Below are 18956 nucleotides of genomic sequence, written 5' to 3'. Positions count from 1 at the left end.
CCCCAGAATATCTTGCCGCCACCTTGATATTTATTTTCTATATTCTTACCAAAGTCTTCTCATGACTTTTGTTTAGCTAGTTTTACACAGTGTTTAGCTTTCTTGCATTTGTCTCTATATTCTCTAAGAGACAAGCTGATTTATTAGATAGAATTTTTGATATGCTTTCTTCTTTTCATTCACTGCCTCTTTAACCCTATGACCACCATGGAGTTTTGATATAAATTGAGTGGATATTAAATCCAACATAATTTCAAAGCCAAATACAGAAACTATAAAAGTTTCATGCGAAAATTGACCAGAGAGCTTGCGGGAATACATATGTCCACCATACTACGAGTTGCACTAGCCGAACCTAATAGGAATGCAAAACTCGATGTAGCTTGGAAATACCAAAGCACTTTACATTGATTTTTACAGATGTCAAGTCCCATGAGAATGTTACAAAAATAACCTTCTTTGTTTCTATATGTTTTTTGCTAAATATTATTGTAAATAACCCTATGGAAATTGACTGTACATACTGCTTTAACAAAAATTTCTCTAATGTCAAAAACAATGGCAATGCTTTGCCACTGGAACTTTGTATAATAGCTCTATGTAAGGGCATAAGAAAGTTGTTTACGATTTAAGTGTATCAGAAAGTTGCTTAAGAGCTCTGCGTATAAACAACTTCAAAGTCAGTGTCTGATAGATCAGCAAAGTTCAGACAAGTTTCCACTGCCTGACAAGATAGGATTAACTTATCTTAACATTGGTTAAGAACGGGTCGGTCTTAACAGAAGATCAAGGAGTCATGCCGAATTCTTCGGGAGTTATAACCCTTCGTGCAAGGTCCTAGAGAACGTGAAATGAAAAGTCGAACATCATCGTCGGCAATCAGAGGCAAGCAGCAGTTTTCGAGGTCGGCAGTTAGATGCAGAAATACCTGGAGTAGGATTCAGAAGACCAGACATTATGGCGAACCCGTGCCAGAGGAGAAGATTGGGAATGACAAGAGAACAGCCAATGTAAATACCCGAGCCAAGTGCCTATCGGATGTCTTTTTCCCGCAGGAGATCAACCGAAGCCAATAGCTGCAGAGCAAACGTCAAGCTCCTGAGAATTTGCCCGTATGCTGAAACATTTTGCCTGAGCTATTCGAGCTATTTTGAGATTGCAGTCCAAAGCCTGCCAATATCCTGATGAGATGCCCCCTGAAGCAAGACGGATGCCTAAGGCCTGAGATGAAAGGAAAAGCATAGGGACTTTAGTGCAAGACCTTTGGATGAGTGTGTGTGTGTGTGACAGAGCCTCTGTAAGTTTGTTCCATCTTTTGTTGTACATTCCTTTTGTAATCTAGGAGATACTTTATAGATGGACTGATAAGAAATAGTAATAAGAAGTATCTATAAGCGAGTCCTCTGATATTTTAATAATTGTCATAAGATTTGTGAAATAACTTAGCATAGTTAGCTAACCTCTTCGTGAGTAAATTAGAGTTTCAATAATTTGATTTAATAAGCTGAGAAGTAATTGAGTAATTATATTGTATAGTTATTTAGTATTGAAAAAGGAAAGTTTGTTTCTTTATGCTAAAAGTCTAACGGATAGGTAGAGAGAGTTACCTCCCTATCGTTTAATTAATGTAATTTGTTATTAATGTAAATAAATGTTTTGATTATATGTCAATAGGGTGCTGCCTGATCTTTTATTTTACGATGCACTGTTCCTAAATAAAGTCAGATCTGTGAGCGGAAAACAACTAAGGCATTAAAAGCGTAGTTTATAAGTACTTGAGAAACCACGACTGTTTATGTAAATTTTATTGAAGGAATTTATACTAGTAAGAGAGAGATCTACCGGACATATTACTGAGATGCCGATATAAAAATACCGGTGGCGCAGTCTTAACAAATAAATTTTCAAGTGTTCATAGGCATATGACTAGTAAATGGTGGAAAAACATTATACACAATAGAATAAGCAAGAAAGGTTACGAAAGCAAAAGCCCACTGCTATAAAGAGTTAATACATTCGTTTACAATAACGCATTAGACATCTTACGTTACAGGAAAAGCACAAATGCTAAAAACACCCGTATGTTGCCTTCTATTGGTCCATTTTGATAGGTTTCACTAGCCTGACAATTTTCCGTGATTGTCATTGATTTTCATCAGAGACTAGGCAGAAACCTAAGAGAGTATTAGGGAACTTTAAGCATTCTAGAGGTGTATTTTCTGAACACGAACTCTCGGTCGGTGCATAAAGTATTTACTAAAATAAAGAACCAATGGCTTTATTTCAGTGATGCAAAATTAAGTGGATATTAAAACGAACATCATTTCAAAGCGAATACAGAAACTATAAAAGTTTTGTGCAGAAGGAGTTTTGATTTTTTTTTATATCCCTGCGGACAACCTCATGACGTGCCTCTCTGGCTGAATCAGTCATTGTTTTCTTCAGGGCTTGCCACTGAATCTCCAAGGTTTGGTTCCTGTTCCCAAACTCTTCCATTTAGTCTTGAATAATGTTTATGTATTTTAGTCTACAGGTCACATCTACGAGCTGTTCGACTTTTATTCGCTTTAAACCTTTCTTACATATTCTTCTTTTCAATGTGAAATTCAGTTTTATTCTGCTCAAGACTAAATGGTGATCACTTCCAATTTCAAATCCTCTGTACACTCTGGTGTCCTGCATCTGGGAGGAAACATCACTATCGACAGTAACATAGTCAATGAGACTTTCCTTATTTCTTTCCTCTTCTTTCCATGTGAATTTGTGCACATTTTTATATTGGAACATTGTGTTCAGTGTTCTCTCCAGAAATTTTTACCAGCCTTGTGGAATGAAGCATTAGCCAGGTGTACAAAAATTTGGATGAGTTAAGAAAGACCCTTTTTCATAACAAATTAAAATAGTAATTTTATTAGAAATTATTCAAGGATAATATTTTATATAGTAATTATAACAAACAAGGCTAGGATTTTTCTTATTTTCTCATTAAGTAATGAAAAACCTTTTAATGCTCGCAGCTTAAAATTCTATACATTAATTCTTCTCTTCTTCTTAGAAGCCCAATTGTCACCAGATTTATTGTAATTAAAATCTATTGGATCTGTTCCCTCCAGTGAAATTAGCATCAGATTATTTAGAGTGTTCTGACTAATATGATTCCTCATACAGGTTTTTATCCTTTATCATGCAGAGAAGCCCCTTTCTCTGGGTTATGGCCAGTCCAACAGCAGCTAGTTTTGCTAAATTTGGAAAAGACACTTGGATCTAGATTTTTGTATGACTGTCCATTAATCATTTTTGATGCAACTGCCCATTCTAGTTTTGTATTTTCACAGTTTAAAACTGCAGGACTTCCATTTCTAGAATAATAATCAAAAAGAATCTCAGAAGCCTTATGTTGATCATGACTTTCTGCATTGAAAAGTCTTGAAAAGCTGGAAATGATTGGCATATCTGGAAATCTTGCTTCTAGGTTTTTAATAACTGTGCCTATGTATTTATCATATATTGTAGTCTTAAACATAATAGCATTAGAATCTTAATAATTAATGTGAAGGTCTGACCATTCACCTGAAAGATGCTGATGAAGATTTTGAAAATGACTGCCAGAAGTGTCTTTCAATTCCATGATAGATAGTTTTCTGGCTCTATTTCAGTTAAATCAACATCTTGCCTTTGCCATGATCTAGACAAGTTAGATAAATGCAGCAACACATCTGAAAGCATCATTAGTGAGGCTACGAAATTGTATGTTCTGATATATTTACTTAAACCTTCAGCTGTGATATCATTTTGTTCGGTGGCCTCTCTTTCCAATGCAGCTATAACACTCACCATGCATTCTCTTAGAGACTGTATTGCAGAATCATGAGACAACCATCTAGTGTCACTAGCTATTTTAAGTTTAATCTGAGGACTGTTCAGTATATTTTGGATTTGGGTTAAACCAGCCATCCTGACTGAGGAATTTTGGAAGAAGAAAAACAATTGCCATAAGATATCATTAAACATGACTAAATAAGGCACTTCAGCAGCTGCTTGGGCACTAGCAAGAGCCGGTCAGTGGTTTACACAATGATAGTTGACCATGAATCCATCTGTTTTATCTATTGAGCAGTTTTGCAACTCCCTTTTGCTTTCCAATCATGAAAGCTGCTCCATTAGATCCTAGGCCCATCAGATTACAAGTTTTTAAGCCTAGACTGTCAAGGGTTTCAATTACTTTGTTAGTTATAGTCTCTGCTTTGCCATCAATGATATTGCAAGTTGATAAAAAAACCTAACCCTGACCTCTTTTCTAAGTTGACAAACATTTTAATGTACACAATCAGCTGTTTTAAAACTGAGGTGTCTGTAGTTTCATCACATAAAACACTGAAATAATTGGCAGAATGTATATTTTTCAGTACTTCAGATCTAATTTCTGATGCTAAAATATCAGTCAACTCTTGCATTATTCTTTCTGAGGTATAATGTGCATTTTTGCCAACGTTAAGTTGTTCTAAATAGGAACAGCCCATAGCTTTGCAATGCTCAAGCAATTTTTCTCAAATAATGTAGTATGTGGTAACTCATTTTTCACCAACCAATATACAGATCTTAAAGCTCCCAGAAAAGCATCTCTCTCTGCAAGTTATTCAAAATTGAAATTGATTTTTCATTTGCCCTATTCCAGTTTCTTCTAGTATACATTTTTCAATTATATCTGAACAAGAATCAGTGTGTAACTTGCTTTGTGCATGGCATAGTTACCCAAGTCACTTCCTTGTTTGTGGGTCGTCTCTTTTTGTATTTCGTATAAGTGGAACACATCATTCCATTATCTTTCACCACTAACCAATGGAATTTTTTAAACCACTCACTGTTAATACCTGATGAACGGTGTTTAGATGCACTTTTTACATTTGAAAGAAGACTGCAGAAATAGATGTTTCTGTTGTTGGTTTGGTGTCTTTGCTACTATGCTTATCGGTGGTTGGCCGAGTGGTTAGTGTATCCACTCTCCAGTCAAAAGGCTGCTGGTTCGAATCCTGCCGTGGGCATGGATGTTGGTGATTGTCTGTGCAAATAATAGTGGTGATGGTGGATAGTAGATGGCGTTGGTGTGGATGAGGTTGAGTGGTGGAGACGGAGAGTTGTAAAGTAGTTGTCCTCTCTCGATGAGTCTTAGGACTCCCTGGAGGTGTCAAATAATAATAATAATTAAAATAACTTAAGAATGTGGTTTTCTAACTTGACTTTTTACTCATTATGTGGGGTAATTTAATAAATACAAAATATCATTGTTATTAAATTAATCAGAACACTGACAGTAATACCTGAGACACAAAGCATGTTATGTCGCAATTTTACTATTTATAAGTATTAATTACTAGGAATGGGAATTTGTATCACTTGAGACTGACGTCACAGTCCTTGAGAGTTTCGAGAATTCCCCGAGATCACAACTATATTTGATGCGCAGGCCTATTTTCTTTTACAAAATAAACTATTAAATACTTGACTCACGATCTTTGGACAAAAACCATTATTAAGAAAAATAAATATATGTTTTTAACATCGATTTTTGCCTTCGATTTGAATTCGCTCAATTTTCAGAATTTATTTCTTTCATCATCTAACATCAAAACTGGTACTTATGCATTTCATCAGCTAGCTCCTTTTCTTTGCCATTCAGGCTTCTTATGTTGACAGTACTGATCTTGAACTCTGGTGATGTTGAGTTGGGGTGGGTTTTAGGATTTGTTCCAGTTACTGACTTTTCGCTGTTTGCTCTGGTTCCCTGGCAAAAACAGGGGGGGGGGGGCTTGTTTAACTGGGTGGTGCCCCAGCTGGCATGAAATTCTGTCATGTAGTACCATCATTTTATATTGTAGTTTAAGCCAAATAAGAATACAATTTTGGTCAGCTAAATTCCAAATTGTCAGCCCCTGCTCTTTCGTTCAGTATCCAGATAGATATCTAACAGGTGCACCATGAGTTGAGGATTGGACATTAGGTCAGAAGCCCTCGTCGGTTCTCTGCATTCCTTTTAAAGGCTATGTGTAGGTCTCCTCTCAGTTATACAGCTTTGACTCTTTAGCATCCTTTTACTTTCTGTTTTTCTTCTTAATTCGGCTTTCACATCCATACATCACTACTGGAAATATCATTGCCTTGACAATTCTTGCTTTCGTGACCTTAATCACACCTCTATTTTTCATAATTTTTGTCAGGTTTAACAGTGCTTTCCCATGACTGCTATCCATCTTTTAATTTAATCGGCAGATATACCATCATTTCTGATTCTGGACAACAGTAAATTATAACTTTCTATACCTATCTTATTTGCCATTGGGGCACTGATAACTACCTCTGGCAATCCATTTCACTTATTCACTGCTCTTCAAGCAAAGAACCTAGTCCTCACACCTTTACTAACCAAACTCCTACACAATTTTCAGGGATGAACTCTTATTCTCCTCCCACTTCTCATGTAATGAAAAATTTCTTTTGTGCCAATCTTATAGAAATCCTTTAACTTGTAAGTTTGTCATGTCCCCCTCTCATCTGCTTGTCAACTAAATTCTGCAATCCACACACCTTCAGTCTATTCTTTCAGGGACATTCCATTGACCTGTCACCAGCTTGGTGACTTGTCTCTGTATCTTCTCCACCACCTCCTGATCCCCAAGAAATCCAGGTGACCAAATCTGTGCACAGTTAAGATGCTTCCAAATCAAAACTTTATAAAGAAGGATAATATCATTCCTATCTTTACTTGTTAATGTGTTCACCACTTGAATAATCCTTTGAGTGATTTTGCCAATGCTTGCAATATGTATTCAACTTCAAATCTGTCCACCACCATCCCAAGATTCCTGCCTTCATGAATTTCCTGTAATCCATTACCATCATTATGATTCAAAGTATGTAATCTTTTCATCCCAAAGTGCATTACCTCACATTTTGCAGAATTAAATTGGCAACTATTGTCCTTTGCCCACATTGCCATTTTATTTAATCTATCCTGTAAGCTATTTACATCATCTCTATCAATTATTGCTATTTCCAGATACTCTCCCTTAAAACTTCCTTTATATCATTAATATACAAATTAAAGAGAAGTGACCCTAGTATAGAACCCTTGGTACTCCACCATACACCACCCTTTTGAAGTCTTAGCCACTCCCTACCCGTTCCCATTTGCTCCAGCATATGTAATATAGTCCATGAAGTGTTCTGTCAAAATACTGCAAAGTCCAGCATTATCATGGTGTAACCATTTACTTTATCTATTTTCACTCTCACTTGATTATAAAATATGAATAAATTACTAAGGCAGATACTAATTGGCCTGGAATTTGTTGCATCTTTGTCTTGGTGTTGCCTTTATGTAACGGAGCTCTCTTACCCTCTTTCCACTCCCTTGGAACTTTTCCAGAGTGAGACTAGGATGGAACAACTTTGTCATTGACACTGCCAGTTCTCTTGCACGTTCTTGTATCAATTAAGCTAGCATACCATCCAATCCCACTGCTTTATTTACATTGATAATTTCTCTGTTTATCCTCTTCCAAACCTGCGTATGCAGTCCAATACTGCTTCTCTCAAACAATTCCTGACCACTTCCTATGCACTTGTCATTGACACTACAAGGAATGAATGAAATGACATTCATTCCTTGTAGCTTCTTATGCAATGGCACTGCTCCAAGCCACCACCTAATTTTGTCATAGTTGCTATCTCTGTAGTTCTAACACAAACTCTTTCTTGACTAAGGATTCCACACGTTGAGCATCCTCCCAGAACAAGACTGCATGGCCACTTTCCCTGATCGGAATTAGAGTTTCTACTGTAGTTATAGATGGATTTTCTGATGCTGTTTCAGATAACTATCCCTTAGTAACTGTATAAATTCCATTTCCATCATGCCATGTGCCTCTTTCTCCTTTCAATCTATATCCCTATAGTTGAAGTCTTCCATGATAATTACTCAATCTGCATTCATTGTGCTTATTTACAACTGTATGTCTTGCACTTCTTTCTTGGAACTGCCAGGTCCATAACCAACAACTATATGTTTTGTCCTGTTGGTCTCTGTCTCACACTAGATAGCCTCAAACAAACCATCTCCTTCAGATCTAGAATCCTCCTTAACTTCTATTTTTGCTGGTTTGTAGTGAAGTAGTGTGCCCTCCCATGATGAGTCCTTGGAGCTGTCACACTACTTCATTACAACTCAGCATCTCCTTTACTTAATCCTTCAACTACATGGCATCAACACACAGCTCCATCTACTGCCCACCACCACTAGTATGTATCGTCTGTAAATTATGCATGTTCTCATGGTTGATTTGCCTGTATGTGGGGTGAAAAACCTGAGTTTCAGTTGTTCCACTGTGGCATTAGGTCATCTCTTCTAGCTTCAGGTGGTTCAGAACATACTCGTTATAGTATGCTACAATTTGCCAGCCCATGTGGCTAACACTCCACTCCATGCTCTGAGTTCAAATGTTATTGCTGGTATGAATGCGAATGTCTGTAGGTGTTAAATGAATTTCATCACCCAGTTGTCAGACCACCACCTTTCTTATTGAAGTGGCATGAAATTGCCAAAAAAATTTCCATGTTTGGTCTCCTGGTCATCCAACCATTAGCCTGTCTGTGGTACTAATGTTTTATAGGTTTAACCTCCCATAAGTTAAATAAACTATATAAGGACCATGCCTTTTGTGGTCCAAAAATACGTCATGGTTAATCTTCTTTGCTGATAGCATTACTTCATTTTGCAGAGGAAGACAGTGAGTGTATCCATTGACTCATTATTAAGAGAAGGTATAACAGCTGGTGTGGCCGAGTATGGCCTCCCTTGATGTGCTTGACTCTCTGGTGGTCTATGAATTTATACAAATGAGCACTTTGGTATAATCTGCAAGTATTATTTTTACTACCTGAGTTAGGAAATTTTAAAATTACAATTAAATATTAGTATAGTCAATCCTTGGTGCATGAGGCATCTACTGCACTTTGTTTGGCTCGCAACTGTACAGTGTGTGTGTGTGTGTGTGTGTGTTTGGGGGGTATGTTTAAATAGGTGCAGATGCTTTTTGGGGGGGGGTTTCGCCTGGTACCAAGGTGTTAATAAATGCAGATTCTGTTTATTATTAGTTAAAATACAATAATGTACCAATCAAATATAGAATTCCTCTTAATTATCAGTTTCTAATATGTCCTGAAACAGACCCCTCCACATCTACATAGTTTGGTTAGTATATGCCACGATTTGTGGCAAGCCCATTCCTGCTCTTGATAAGCATGTTATCTTATACTGAAGTATAAGATAACACTTGGTCATAATGTCTAATGATGACCACTGTACAATGTCTTTTTTTTTTTTTAAAGTAGTCATTTCTTTGTGAAAATCTCATCAAACAAGTCATTTCTTCTAGTGATATGGAAAAAAAAAGCAACCATTGAATTAAGAATAAATGGCATTGGAGAATATATATATATATATATATATATATATATATATATATATATATATATATTCTCCATTCTGACTTATGATGAGATCTTCAGAACATGATCCCAGCATAAGTCAGGCTGACTGTAATATATATGGATATTCATAATTTCTGACTGATCTGGATGTATCTTTACAGGCTGTATCTCAGTTAAGAAAGTTAAATTTCGAACAAATCTGGAACATGAATTTATACAGAACTTCAAATTGTTGCAGGCATCCTTTAAGAAAGTCGGTTGTGATAAGGTAACTGTAATTTATTAATTTCATTATGTATATATAGAATTCATTAAAATATCTTTCAAGTTTTGTTCCTTGAAATAACTTAGCAGATAATTTTTGCAACCTTTAAAAGTTAGTTGAATCTTACAGGTTGTCCTCCTCCTCCTTTCCCATATCAGGCCCTAGTGGCCCATTGCATTTGCATTAGGCATGGTCTATTACAATTTGAAACCGCGACTGCTTCGAGGATAAGGTGGTTAGTCCTGTCTAGATGCATGTGTTCACAGGGACCGGTTTGCCTGTTCTGTGGGTCTAAAAACCCGAGTTTCCGGGTGGGGGGTGAGAAACCCTACCTTCATATGAGACTAGCTAACTCGCCTTTAGTCAAAGAGACCAGATAAAGTTCCTCGTCTTGGATGGGAATCAAACCCAGGTCTTTCCGACCAAAGGGGTTTGTCTATACCAACTGAGCTACGGAGGCTTTCTTGCAGGTTGTAGGGATCAGATTACATTGAAGGGAGAGAAATGTCATCACTAGACTACATATAATAGTGTATATATGAATGAAAAGAAAAATGCTACCAGGCTGAGTATTGTGAACTATGGAAGAATGTACAAAACAAACCCCTCTCTCTCCAGTGTATATATACCCACATATATTGCTCTAAAAGTGCATCATGCTGTTCTCCCAGGATTGTGTACATTTCTTGATAAGTGTTTAATACAGCATCAGGTTGGTAAAAGCCAGTAGAATTGAATTTAAATCATAAAAAAAAGTTTTTTCCTTGAATTTAGAGGCAGAAAAATAGTGCCTGCTTAGTGTTAGCATATTTTCAAACAACAGTCTTGCAAACATAAGTAAGGGTCCTGGTTATAATAATCCAAGTTCCTCTTTCACCTTTTTTATAGCCACTTCTGGCTATATGTATCCAATTCTCTCCGTCTATTTCTATCCTGAGCTTGTTCATCCCACTCAGTTTTAACTTTTGTCCATGAGTCTTGCAATGTGTGCCATCCATTTCTTTCAAAGTATGTTTTCTCCTGTATCTAAAAAATTTTGTTCAGCTAACACCTTTTTATTTCCGTATAAAGGGAGTAGGCGAGGCCGTTTTAGCCCTATCTAACTTTTGGAGACTGAGTGGGCAGTTCAATCTCCACTGGTTCCCAATCAGAGATAGCTGGCTCATGGCTATCTCTATTTAAGTGGCACGCAGTGAAGAGAGACAGCTCAACAAGTGCCGCCATCTCGTGGTCCCTAAACCTACCAGTCGTATTTAATGTCTGAAATAATGTTGGTTCTACGGGAGATTTTCTTTAGTTCATGGGATGAAAAACTCAAGTTTCCGGGAGGAAAAAAATCCGCTTGCCCTTGGCAGAGATCGACTAACTCGGGAACCGGTCAAAAAAAAAGGCTTAGAAAAATGTCTTCTAGTTGCTGACTAGATTTGAAACCAAGAAGTCTTCCTTTGTACGGTCAAGCGCCGTGGTGTGCAAACGTCACATCCACTGAGCTACTCAGGCTCTATTACTATATTGTTACAGCAAAATTTGGGAATTGAGATGTTAAAATGCTAGTAACATTTTTATTGGGTTTATTTTATTTGCAATTAATTTTTTCGGTGTACGTACAAAGTTTTCAGTGTACAGTCAAAGCTTATACAGTGAACTGTATAAGCTTTGACTGTTATGCTCCTAACACCATTTTTCCCCATAAAGGAAAAATGGTATTAGAGGCAGAATACAAAAAATAAGTCTTTGTGGTACTTTCATTACATGGAATTCTACGAACACATTGAAGAACTGACATGGTATGTAATTTAACTGCATTCTCATCTTTTTTTTAAATTAATCTGTTTATCACGTTAACAATTCACATCTAACATTTTGGTTTTCTAAGGCACCACTAACTGCATCAATCTGCTTAAATCTTGGATATCCTTTGGGTCTTTTTACTTGGTAGCTTTTCCTCCAACTGTTTGCATGGCCATTACCATATACACTAGCTCTCGTCACAGGGCCTTAAATGTTACCATATCATTTCCTTCAGATCTTCATTTTTCATGTGATTATAATAAATGGTGTTTACTAACTTCCCTAATTTTTCACAGGCCTGATGTTTGTAGTCTCTAGATTTCAATCACCTGTTTTATTTCTAACCCAACTCTCTTCAATCTGAGTTAAGATGGGTTTTAAAACTCTTGTAAATCAGCCAGACCTCTAGTTTAGAGTTCAGGCTGATTTACCGGCCTGGTTGGCTGAGTGGTTAGAGTATCTGCTCTCCAGCCAAAAGGCTGCAGGTTTGAATCCCGCTGTGAGCATGGATGTTTGTGATTGTCTGTGAAAATACTAGTGGCAGTGGGCAATAGATGGCATTAGTGTAGATGATGGTGGTAGAAATTATTATTAGTAATAATAACAACAACTTCTCTCATACTCCATATAAATAGATTTAATAAGCTAGTTAATTTTGGCATCTTCACTAATCATTGTATCTAAAATAGCTGAGGTACCATCTTTCTACTTATTTTTAGAGTTTTCATGCTCTTATTCCTACCTTTCGTACTAGATAATAAATAAATTCTTGCCAATAGTGAATTGCCTGTGATAAGAAAAATACTTAGTTGTAGTGCAAGGTTCACTGCAGTGAATTTAGGGGAAAAGAGCGCTTCCGTGCCCCTCAATACAGAAACATATTGATTTGAAATACCAGGAAATGGCAGTGAATAGAAGAAATGTCATGGGAAATAGAACAAAATCATAGGATTGTCAGAAACTAAACATGAAAACTGCAGTTTGCACAATATACAGTATTTCTTTAATTCAGAATTTAATTAAATATTATGAAGTTTGTGTGGCTAACAGCTCATTTTGTGTTTCAAAGATTCTTTATCCATGAAGTAAAAAACTAATTTTAATGTTACGACTGTATATGTTTAGTTTATTACAAAGATTTCAGAAAAGTGAAAAGTTAAATTAACACTTTGAAATTAAACATTAATTTTACATTTTCAATTTATTATAATACAGAATAAAGATTATACTATATAAAAATGATAGGAAGTTAGTAATGATGTAACAACAGTTTTATTCCAAATTAATCATTAATCTATCTGTCAAAATTCCAATATTATCAGATCTTATATTTCAGTCTTCCTCTGGATCTTTTTTTCCTGCCATCCTGACAAAAACACACTTGTTTTGCTGAAGTGAGGTAATACCTGAGCTTAGTTCTTCACACACGCCTGAATGCTAACTATCAAGTTTCTTCCTAATATTTTAATTTTTAACACAATTCTGTTATTGATATCACCTGCACCTTCTCGTAATCTTTCTCAGAACACTCATATCTGTAGTCTCTAGTCTTTAAGTGTTTCATTTCTAACTCAGCTCTCATATCCATGAGTTTGGTTTGAACACTGTCTTGTATACAGCTAGTCTAGTGTTTTTATTCATTTCTCTTATTCCATATAAATTTATTCAACCGACTTTGCCATACCAACTTTGCTAATTCTGTTGTCTGTGTCCATATTTAATTGCAATCTGCTAAAAATTGCGCATAAATAGCCGAAATGTTTTGTTATTCTATAAGTTCTCCATTCAGGATTCAGTTTTTTTTTAACATTCTTGCCTGTTTTCATACTCTTCATATTTTTATTTCTGATTTCTATACCAAATTGATTACAGCAGTTATTCAATTTAATTAAGGAATCCTGCAGACAGGTACTGGATTTATTTAGGAGTATAGTGTAATATCTGCATAAAGTAAAGAGTTGAGATTAACATCTTCAATTTTGATATCAAGTTTAATGCTTCTTCTCCTCTCTTCCATCATCTTTGTGGATGATGATGAGACCGAACGAACTCTTTCCACTTCTGTCTGTCCTGGGAGAGTCCGAACAATTCTGTCCAGTTTAGTGTTGCTTGTTGTGATTTGGTTTTCAGGTCCTTCAGGTTAATGCTACTTACTTTCATGATATTCATGTAAATGATGAATAACAGTTAAGATAATGTGTATGCTTGTTTCACACATTTTTTAATATTAAACACTCATTCTGTCCTGCCTTTAATTCTAACTTCTGACTTACAACTCATTGAGACGATATTCAGCAATCCCTCGATTAATGTGCCTAATGTGTTCTTTAAAACAGGCACATTAATCGAAAAAGCACTAATCGAATATAATAACCTATGGGAAAATGTGTAATTCGTTCCTCAGATTTCTTTTTTGACCCTTTATTTTTTTTTATAAAAGTATTAGGATATGTCTCAGGGCCTAGTTAAAGGAAAACCATGAAGCTGAAAGACAATAAAACATATTCAGAATATAAATTTATTATTCTGCTTCTTAACAAAGAATTGAGCTAACGTAGTTTGGCGAGCATTCTGTTTCTTTTTTTTCTTACAACTGACGGTATGGCCCTATTGCCTCTTCTGCAATTTTACTGCTTCTCTCTTCACCAGGGAGTCTCTAAGAAATATTGCTTAAAAATTTCGATTGTACGAAAACTATTTTCAAATTGTTTCTGTGAAACCTCTTTGGGCTTGTCAGTGATTAAATTTTCTTCGTATTCTTCAGGATCTTCCCGCTGTGCATCTAAATTTAGTAGGTCGGAATCACTGAATTTCTCAGAATGAGATTTAATTAATTAGATTAATTTGAAAAACCTCTGAAATCATTTGCACAATGTGGAAGAATGTGCTACCAAATGGCTCGCATGTTGCTAGCAGTAATTTCATTCAACTTTGCAACTTTATAATCAGGCTGAGATTTCTCTGATTTGGCTAGAAAAGTCTTTGAAGGCATTCCCTTCCAAAAAAAGGCCGGTTTCATTGACATTAAATATTTGTTGATCACAATAGTCCCTTTCTTACACAGTTTTCTTCAAAATCTCTGGATATTTCCTTATCTGCACTTGCAGCTTCACCTGTGATTAGAACATTATGTACACTATTTCTCTTTTTGAAACGCTCAAATCACCTGGCACTAACGTGGAATTCTTCTTCTTTTCCATCATTGATAGCCCTTTCTTTCCAGGTTGCAAAGAGACAATGCTTTTGATTTAATAAGGCCAGTGTTTAGCGGGATCCATGTAAAAAGAAGTGTCTCTAGTTCTATTATTATAATACTTTGATTTCGTATGCATGCATGATGAACTTGAAGCAGCCTTACCTTTCTCTTTGTATTCAGCAGTTGATTCACCCATTTTTGTGTTCTTGTCCTATCTTTGCTCTGGACTCAAGTTTTATTATTTCACACTTCTATTTTTTGCTCACTAATTCTTTTATTCATGATTAAAGGTTAGGAAAGTAATTTAAAATAAAAAATTACGGAAAACAATTGCACTAGATATGATCAGCAAAATGCTTTGTAAAGCAGACGACATAAATTTTGGCGGTAAAGTTGGAACATAGTGTACATTGAAATGATGTAGTATGCCATTAAAAAATAACTCTGTAAAATGTTTCAAATCGGTAACTAAATTATTTCATCCTCGTGAGTGATTTTTTAAAATAGTTAGCCAAAAAAAGTTGTATAGATTGAAAATTTTAAAAATCTGTAGCATTTATTTTTAAGATGTATATAGGCACACTAATCGAATTTGGGTATCAAAAAAAAATGACCCACTAATCAACGGATTGCTGTATTGCTAAATACAGTAAAACCCCGTTTTTACGTTCCTGCAATTTACGTTATTTTCCATTGGTCCCGTCTTAATGCCTATTCTTACGATATATTGTTTTCCCACCATTAACAACTTGATGTGGATGTTATTTCCCGTGATTTGCGGCAATACTGATTTTCGAATCTTCTGCGTAAATCTGCACATTTCTGTTCCCAGATGGCATTGCTTTCGGCTGTAGTTTCATTTCCGCCATCATGTTGACCTGCATGCTTGCAGCAGTAATGTAATGATGAGCGATACCGTGATTTTTCAGTCACAGTACAAATTGATATTGCAGAATTTCTGCTACGTAATTTAGCGTGTGAAAGTTGCTTTCAAATTGCGGTGGTGGATTATCTAGTAACATTGAGAAAAAAGACAGAAAATGTATTTCGGTAGCAGAAAAGATGGCAATTCTGCAACGTGTAGATTGGCATGCCGGAACACTTGTGCATTCAGCAAAAGATCTTCGACTCTCTGTGTACACTTTGAACACGATAGTAAAAAACAGGTCAAGCATTGAACTCAATGCAAAGCAATCTGGCGCTATGTCAAAAAAAAAAAAAAGAAAGAAAAGAAAAGAAAAATCAATCGACAATTAAAGATTTTTTTAAATAGATAAATGTAAGTAATTGTAAATTCATTTATTTTCAGTTATTAAATTTTGTAATCAAGTATGTAGACTCGCATACTAGCAGTACGTCATCTTTTAGCCCTTTTTTTAATTTTTTTTACATTTCTTGCTATTTACACTTTTTTCCATCAGTCCCCTGAAAAGTGTAAAAAAAGTAGTTTTACTGTATGTATCATTTGTATCATCATCATACGTATTATCAAGGATTTAGGCCTAGCATGGCCTGTTCCGGCCTTAGAAGTCATCGTTGAATCGTTTAAGAGGACGTCCTGGTTTTCTTTTTCCTAATGACTTTTACTTTAAGGCTTGTTTTGGTAATCTTTCTGTTTTCATTCTTTGAATATGTTCCATCCATTTATGTTTATATTTTTTAATTTTTTCTATTACTGGTTCTTGGTTTAATTCTTTCATAATATCTTCGTTTCTTTTGTGATCAAATACGGTATACTTTGCAGTTTTTCTCATAAACTTCATTTCTACTGTTGTTAATCTTTGTTTGTCTTTTTGTTTTATTGTCCAGATTTCGCTTCCATACATTAAGACCGGTAAGGCTAATGTATTGTATACTTTTAGCGTGGTTTGTTTTTGAACTAGGTTTGGTTTAAATATAGAGTTAATTACACCTGTTATTTTTAAATATTTTGCAATTTTTACGTTTATATCTTTTTCATTTTCATATGTGATCAAACATCCTAGGTAGTTAAATGAATTCACCTGTTCTAAGATCTTGTTATCTATTACTATTTTAGTTCTTGCTGGATCTTGTCCTTTATAAAGGCTGTAGTTTTTGATTTTTCTGTTGATATTATCATACCATAATCTTTGGATATCTCATTTAGATTTAAAATAGCTTTCTGCAAGTTATCTTCAGAATTTGTAATTATTATTTGGTCATCTGCAAAGAGGAGAGTGTTTAAGTTAACTGTAGGTGAAAGTTTAATTCCTTGGTGTAAATTTTTACTCCATTTTATTATTATTTCATTTAAGTAGATATTAAAAAGAGTTGCTGAGAGGGGACATCCCTGTCAGACCCCTTGGTTTATCTCTCTTGTATATGATAGCTCGTGATTTAATCTTATTTGTATTTGATTATTTTCATATATACTTGTGATAGCTTTTAGGATATAATTTGGTATTTGTCTTTCTTTTAATATGTTAAATAATATGTTTCTTTTAACGTTGTCAAATGCTTTTTCAAAGTCAATAAATGCAATATGTGTTTCCAAATTATATTCTCTTCTTTTCTCTAATAATAATTTTAGGCAAAAGGCTGGGTCTATACATGATCGTCCTTTTCTAAATCCATTCTGTACCTCTAGAATAAAGTTTTCAGAATATTTCATTAGTTTGTTATTTAAGATTCTGCTATATATTGTCTAACAGGAATTTAGTATACTGATACCTCTATAGTTTTTAGGGTCATCTCTATTACCTTTCTTTAAGATAGGAATCACAATTGCTTTTTTCCATTCTATTGGGGGGATACCAGTTGAGTAAATTTTATTTAAAAATAATAAGAGTCTTTTTTTTTTTTAATCTTGTTCCTGCGTATTTATATAGTTCTGAACCTAGCTTATCTTCTCCAGGTGATTTTCCGTTTCTTGTTTCTTTCAGGCTGATTTCTAATTCTTCAGTTTTCATTAATTGTTTGCCAGTTGTCTTTTTTAAAATATTTGTCTGTCCACAGTTCTGTGTAGTAATTTAGAAATTCTTCTAATTTTAATTCAGTGTTTCATTTTGTTTTCTTTGGTATCTGTATTTAGGTGTTTCAAAATCTTATATACATTGGGTCTTATTTTATATAAATCATGTTCTAAATTAGAAACAAATTTATTCCATGATTCTCTGTCTTTTTCTGACTTCTCTTTTAGCTATGGCTCTTATTCTTTTATATTCTATTTCATCTTCTAATCTTTTACTGCTTAACCATTTGTGATAGGCTTCTTTTTTCTTTTTAATTATTTCTTTGATTGTATCATCCCAGATCTTCAGTTTTTTCTTTTATTGAATTTTTTGGTCTTTCCTAAGCTTTCATTTGCTGCTGCATTTAGTATCATTTTTATATTAAGCCTTTCTATTTCTTCATTTTGTTTTATTTTATCTAGATATTGGTTAATTCTTTGTTCATATAACCATTGTACATTTGTGTCATTCAATAGTCTAGTTTTATAAACAAATGTTTCAATTTTTCTTTCTGTTCTTGTTACTTGTAGCCATTTAGGTGGTAATCTTAATTTTATTTTAACAAGGAAGTGGTCACTGCTTATTTCATATCCTCTGTGAACTCTAACATCTAGTGAAAATTTTGATGTCTTTTCCTTTAATATGAAGTAATCTAATATTGATTTCCATCCTCTTGCTGCCCAAGTATATTTATGTATGTCTTTATGTTTATAGAAGGAATTCATTATTTTTAGGTTATTATAAACTACAAAGTCAATCAATTTTTTACCATTTCTGTTTAGTGTGTGTTCTCCATGTATTCCTATATTATTATTAATTTTCGTGTTTCCAATTCTTGCATTTAAGTCTCCTGCTAAAATTATGTAGTCATTTTTATTTATTTTATTATATATGGTTTGTAGCTGATTATAAAAATCAATATTATCCTGTTCTCTTCCTTCTTCTGGGGCATATAAACCAATTATTGTTAAATAGCCTCTATCTATTTTTATTCTAGAATAATAAGAATAATTATTCTATTATTCTTTCATTCCCTAATTTATAATGTTTTAACGGTTTTGAAAGGGAGTTATGTATCCAAATCATGACTCCTGCTTGTGCTCTTTGGTCTCTGTCGACTCCACTGCATATCACATTAAAATTTTCAGTTCTCATAGTTCCTTTTAATTTCTTTTTTGTTTCAGTGATTACTGCTATTTTAAAATTTCTTTCATTTAGTAATTGGTTTAATTCTATTTCTTTATAT

The 18956-nt window shown here is 34.6% G+C and overlaps 1 protein-coding gene across 2 annotated transcripts in view; it reads left to right on the top strand.

The window, feature by feature from the left end:
- The window catches only part of LOC150108803 (microtubule-associated protein RP/EB family member 1-like), a 154910-nt gene that overhangs the window by 80678 nt on the left and 55276 nt on the right, over positions 1-18956 (top strand). For both annotated transcript variants that reach the window (XM_090403351.1, XM_090403342.1), the window contains exon 4: positions 9648-9754. In XM_090403351.1, the coding sequence (XP_090259477.1) occupies positions 9648-9754 (107 nt within the window). The remainder of the gene's footprint in view (positions 1-9647; positions 9755-18956) is intronic.

The sequence above is a fragment of the Typopeltis vanoorti genome, chromosome 2 (assembly GCF_054136105.1).
Source record: "Typopeltis vanoorti isolate ZY-2024b chromosome 2, IOZ_Tvanoo_1.0, whole genome shotgun sequence".
Classification (NCBI taxonomy): domain Eukaryota; kingdom Metazoa; phylum Arthropoda; class Arachnida; order Uropygi; family Thelyphonidae; genus Typopeltis; species Typopeltis vanoorti.
This window is presented reverse-complemented; position numbering and strand designations above follow the sequence as displayed.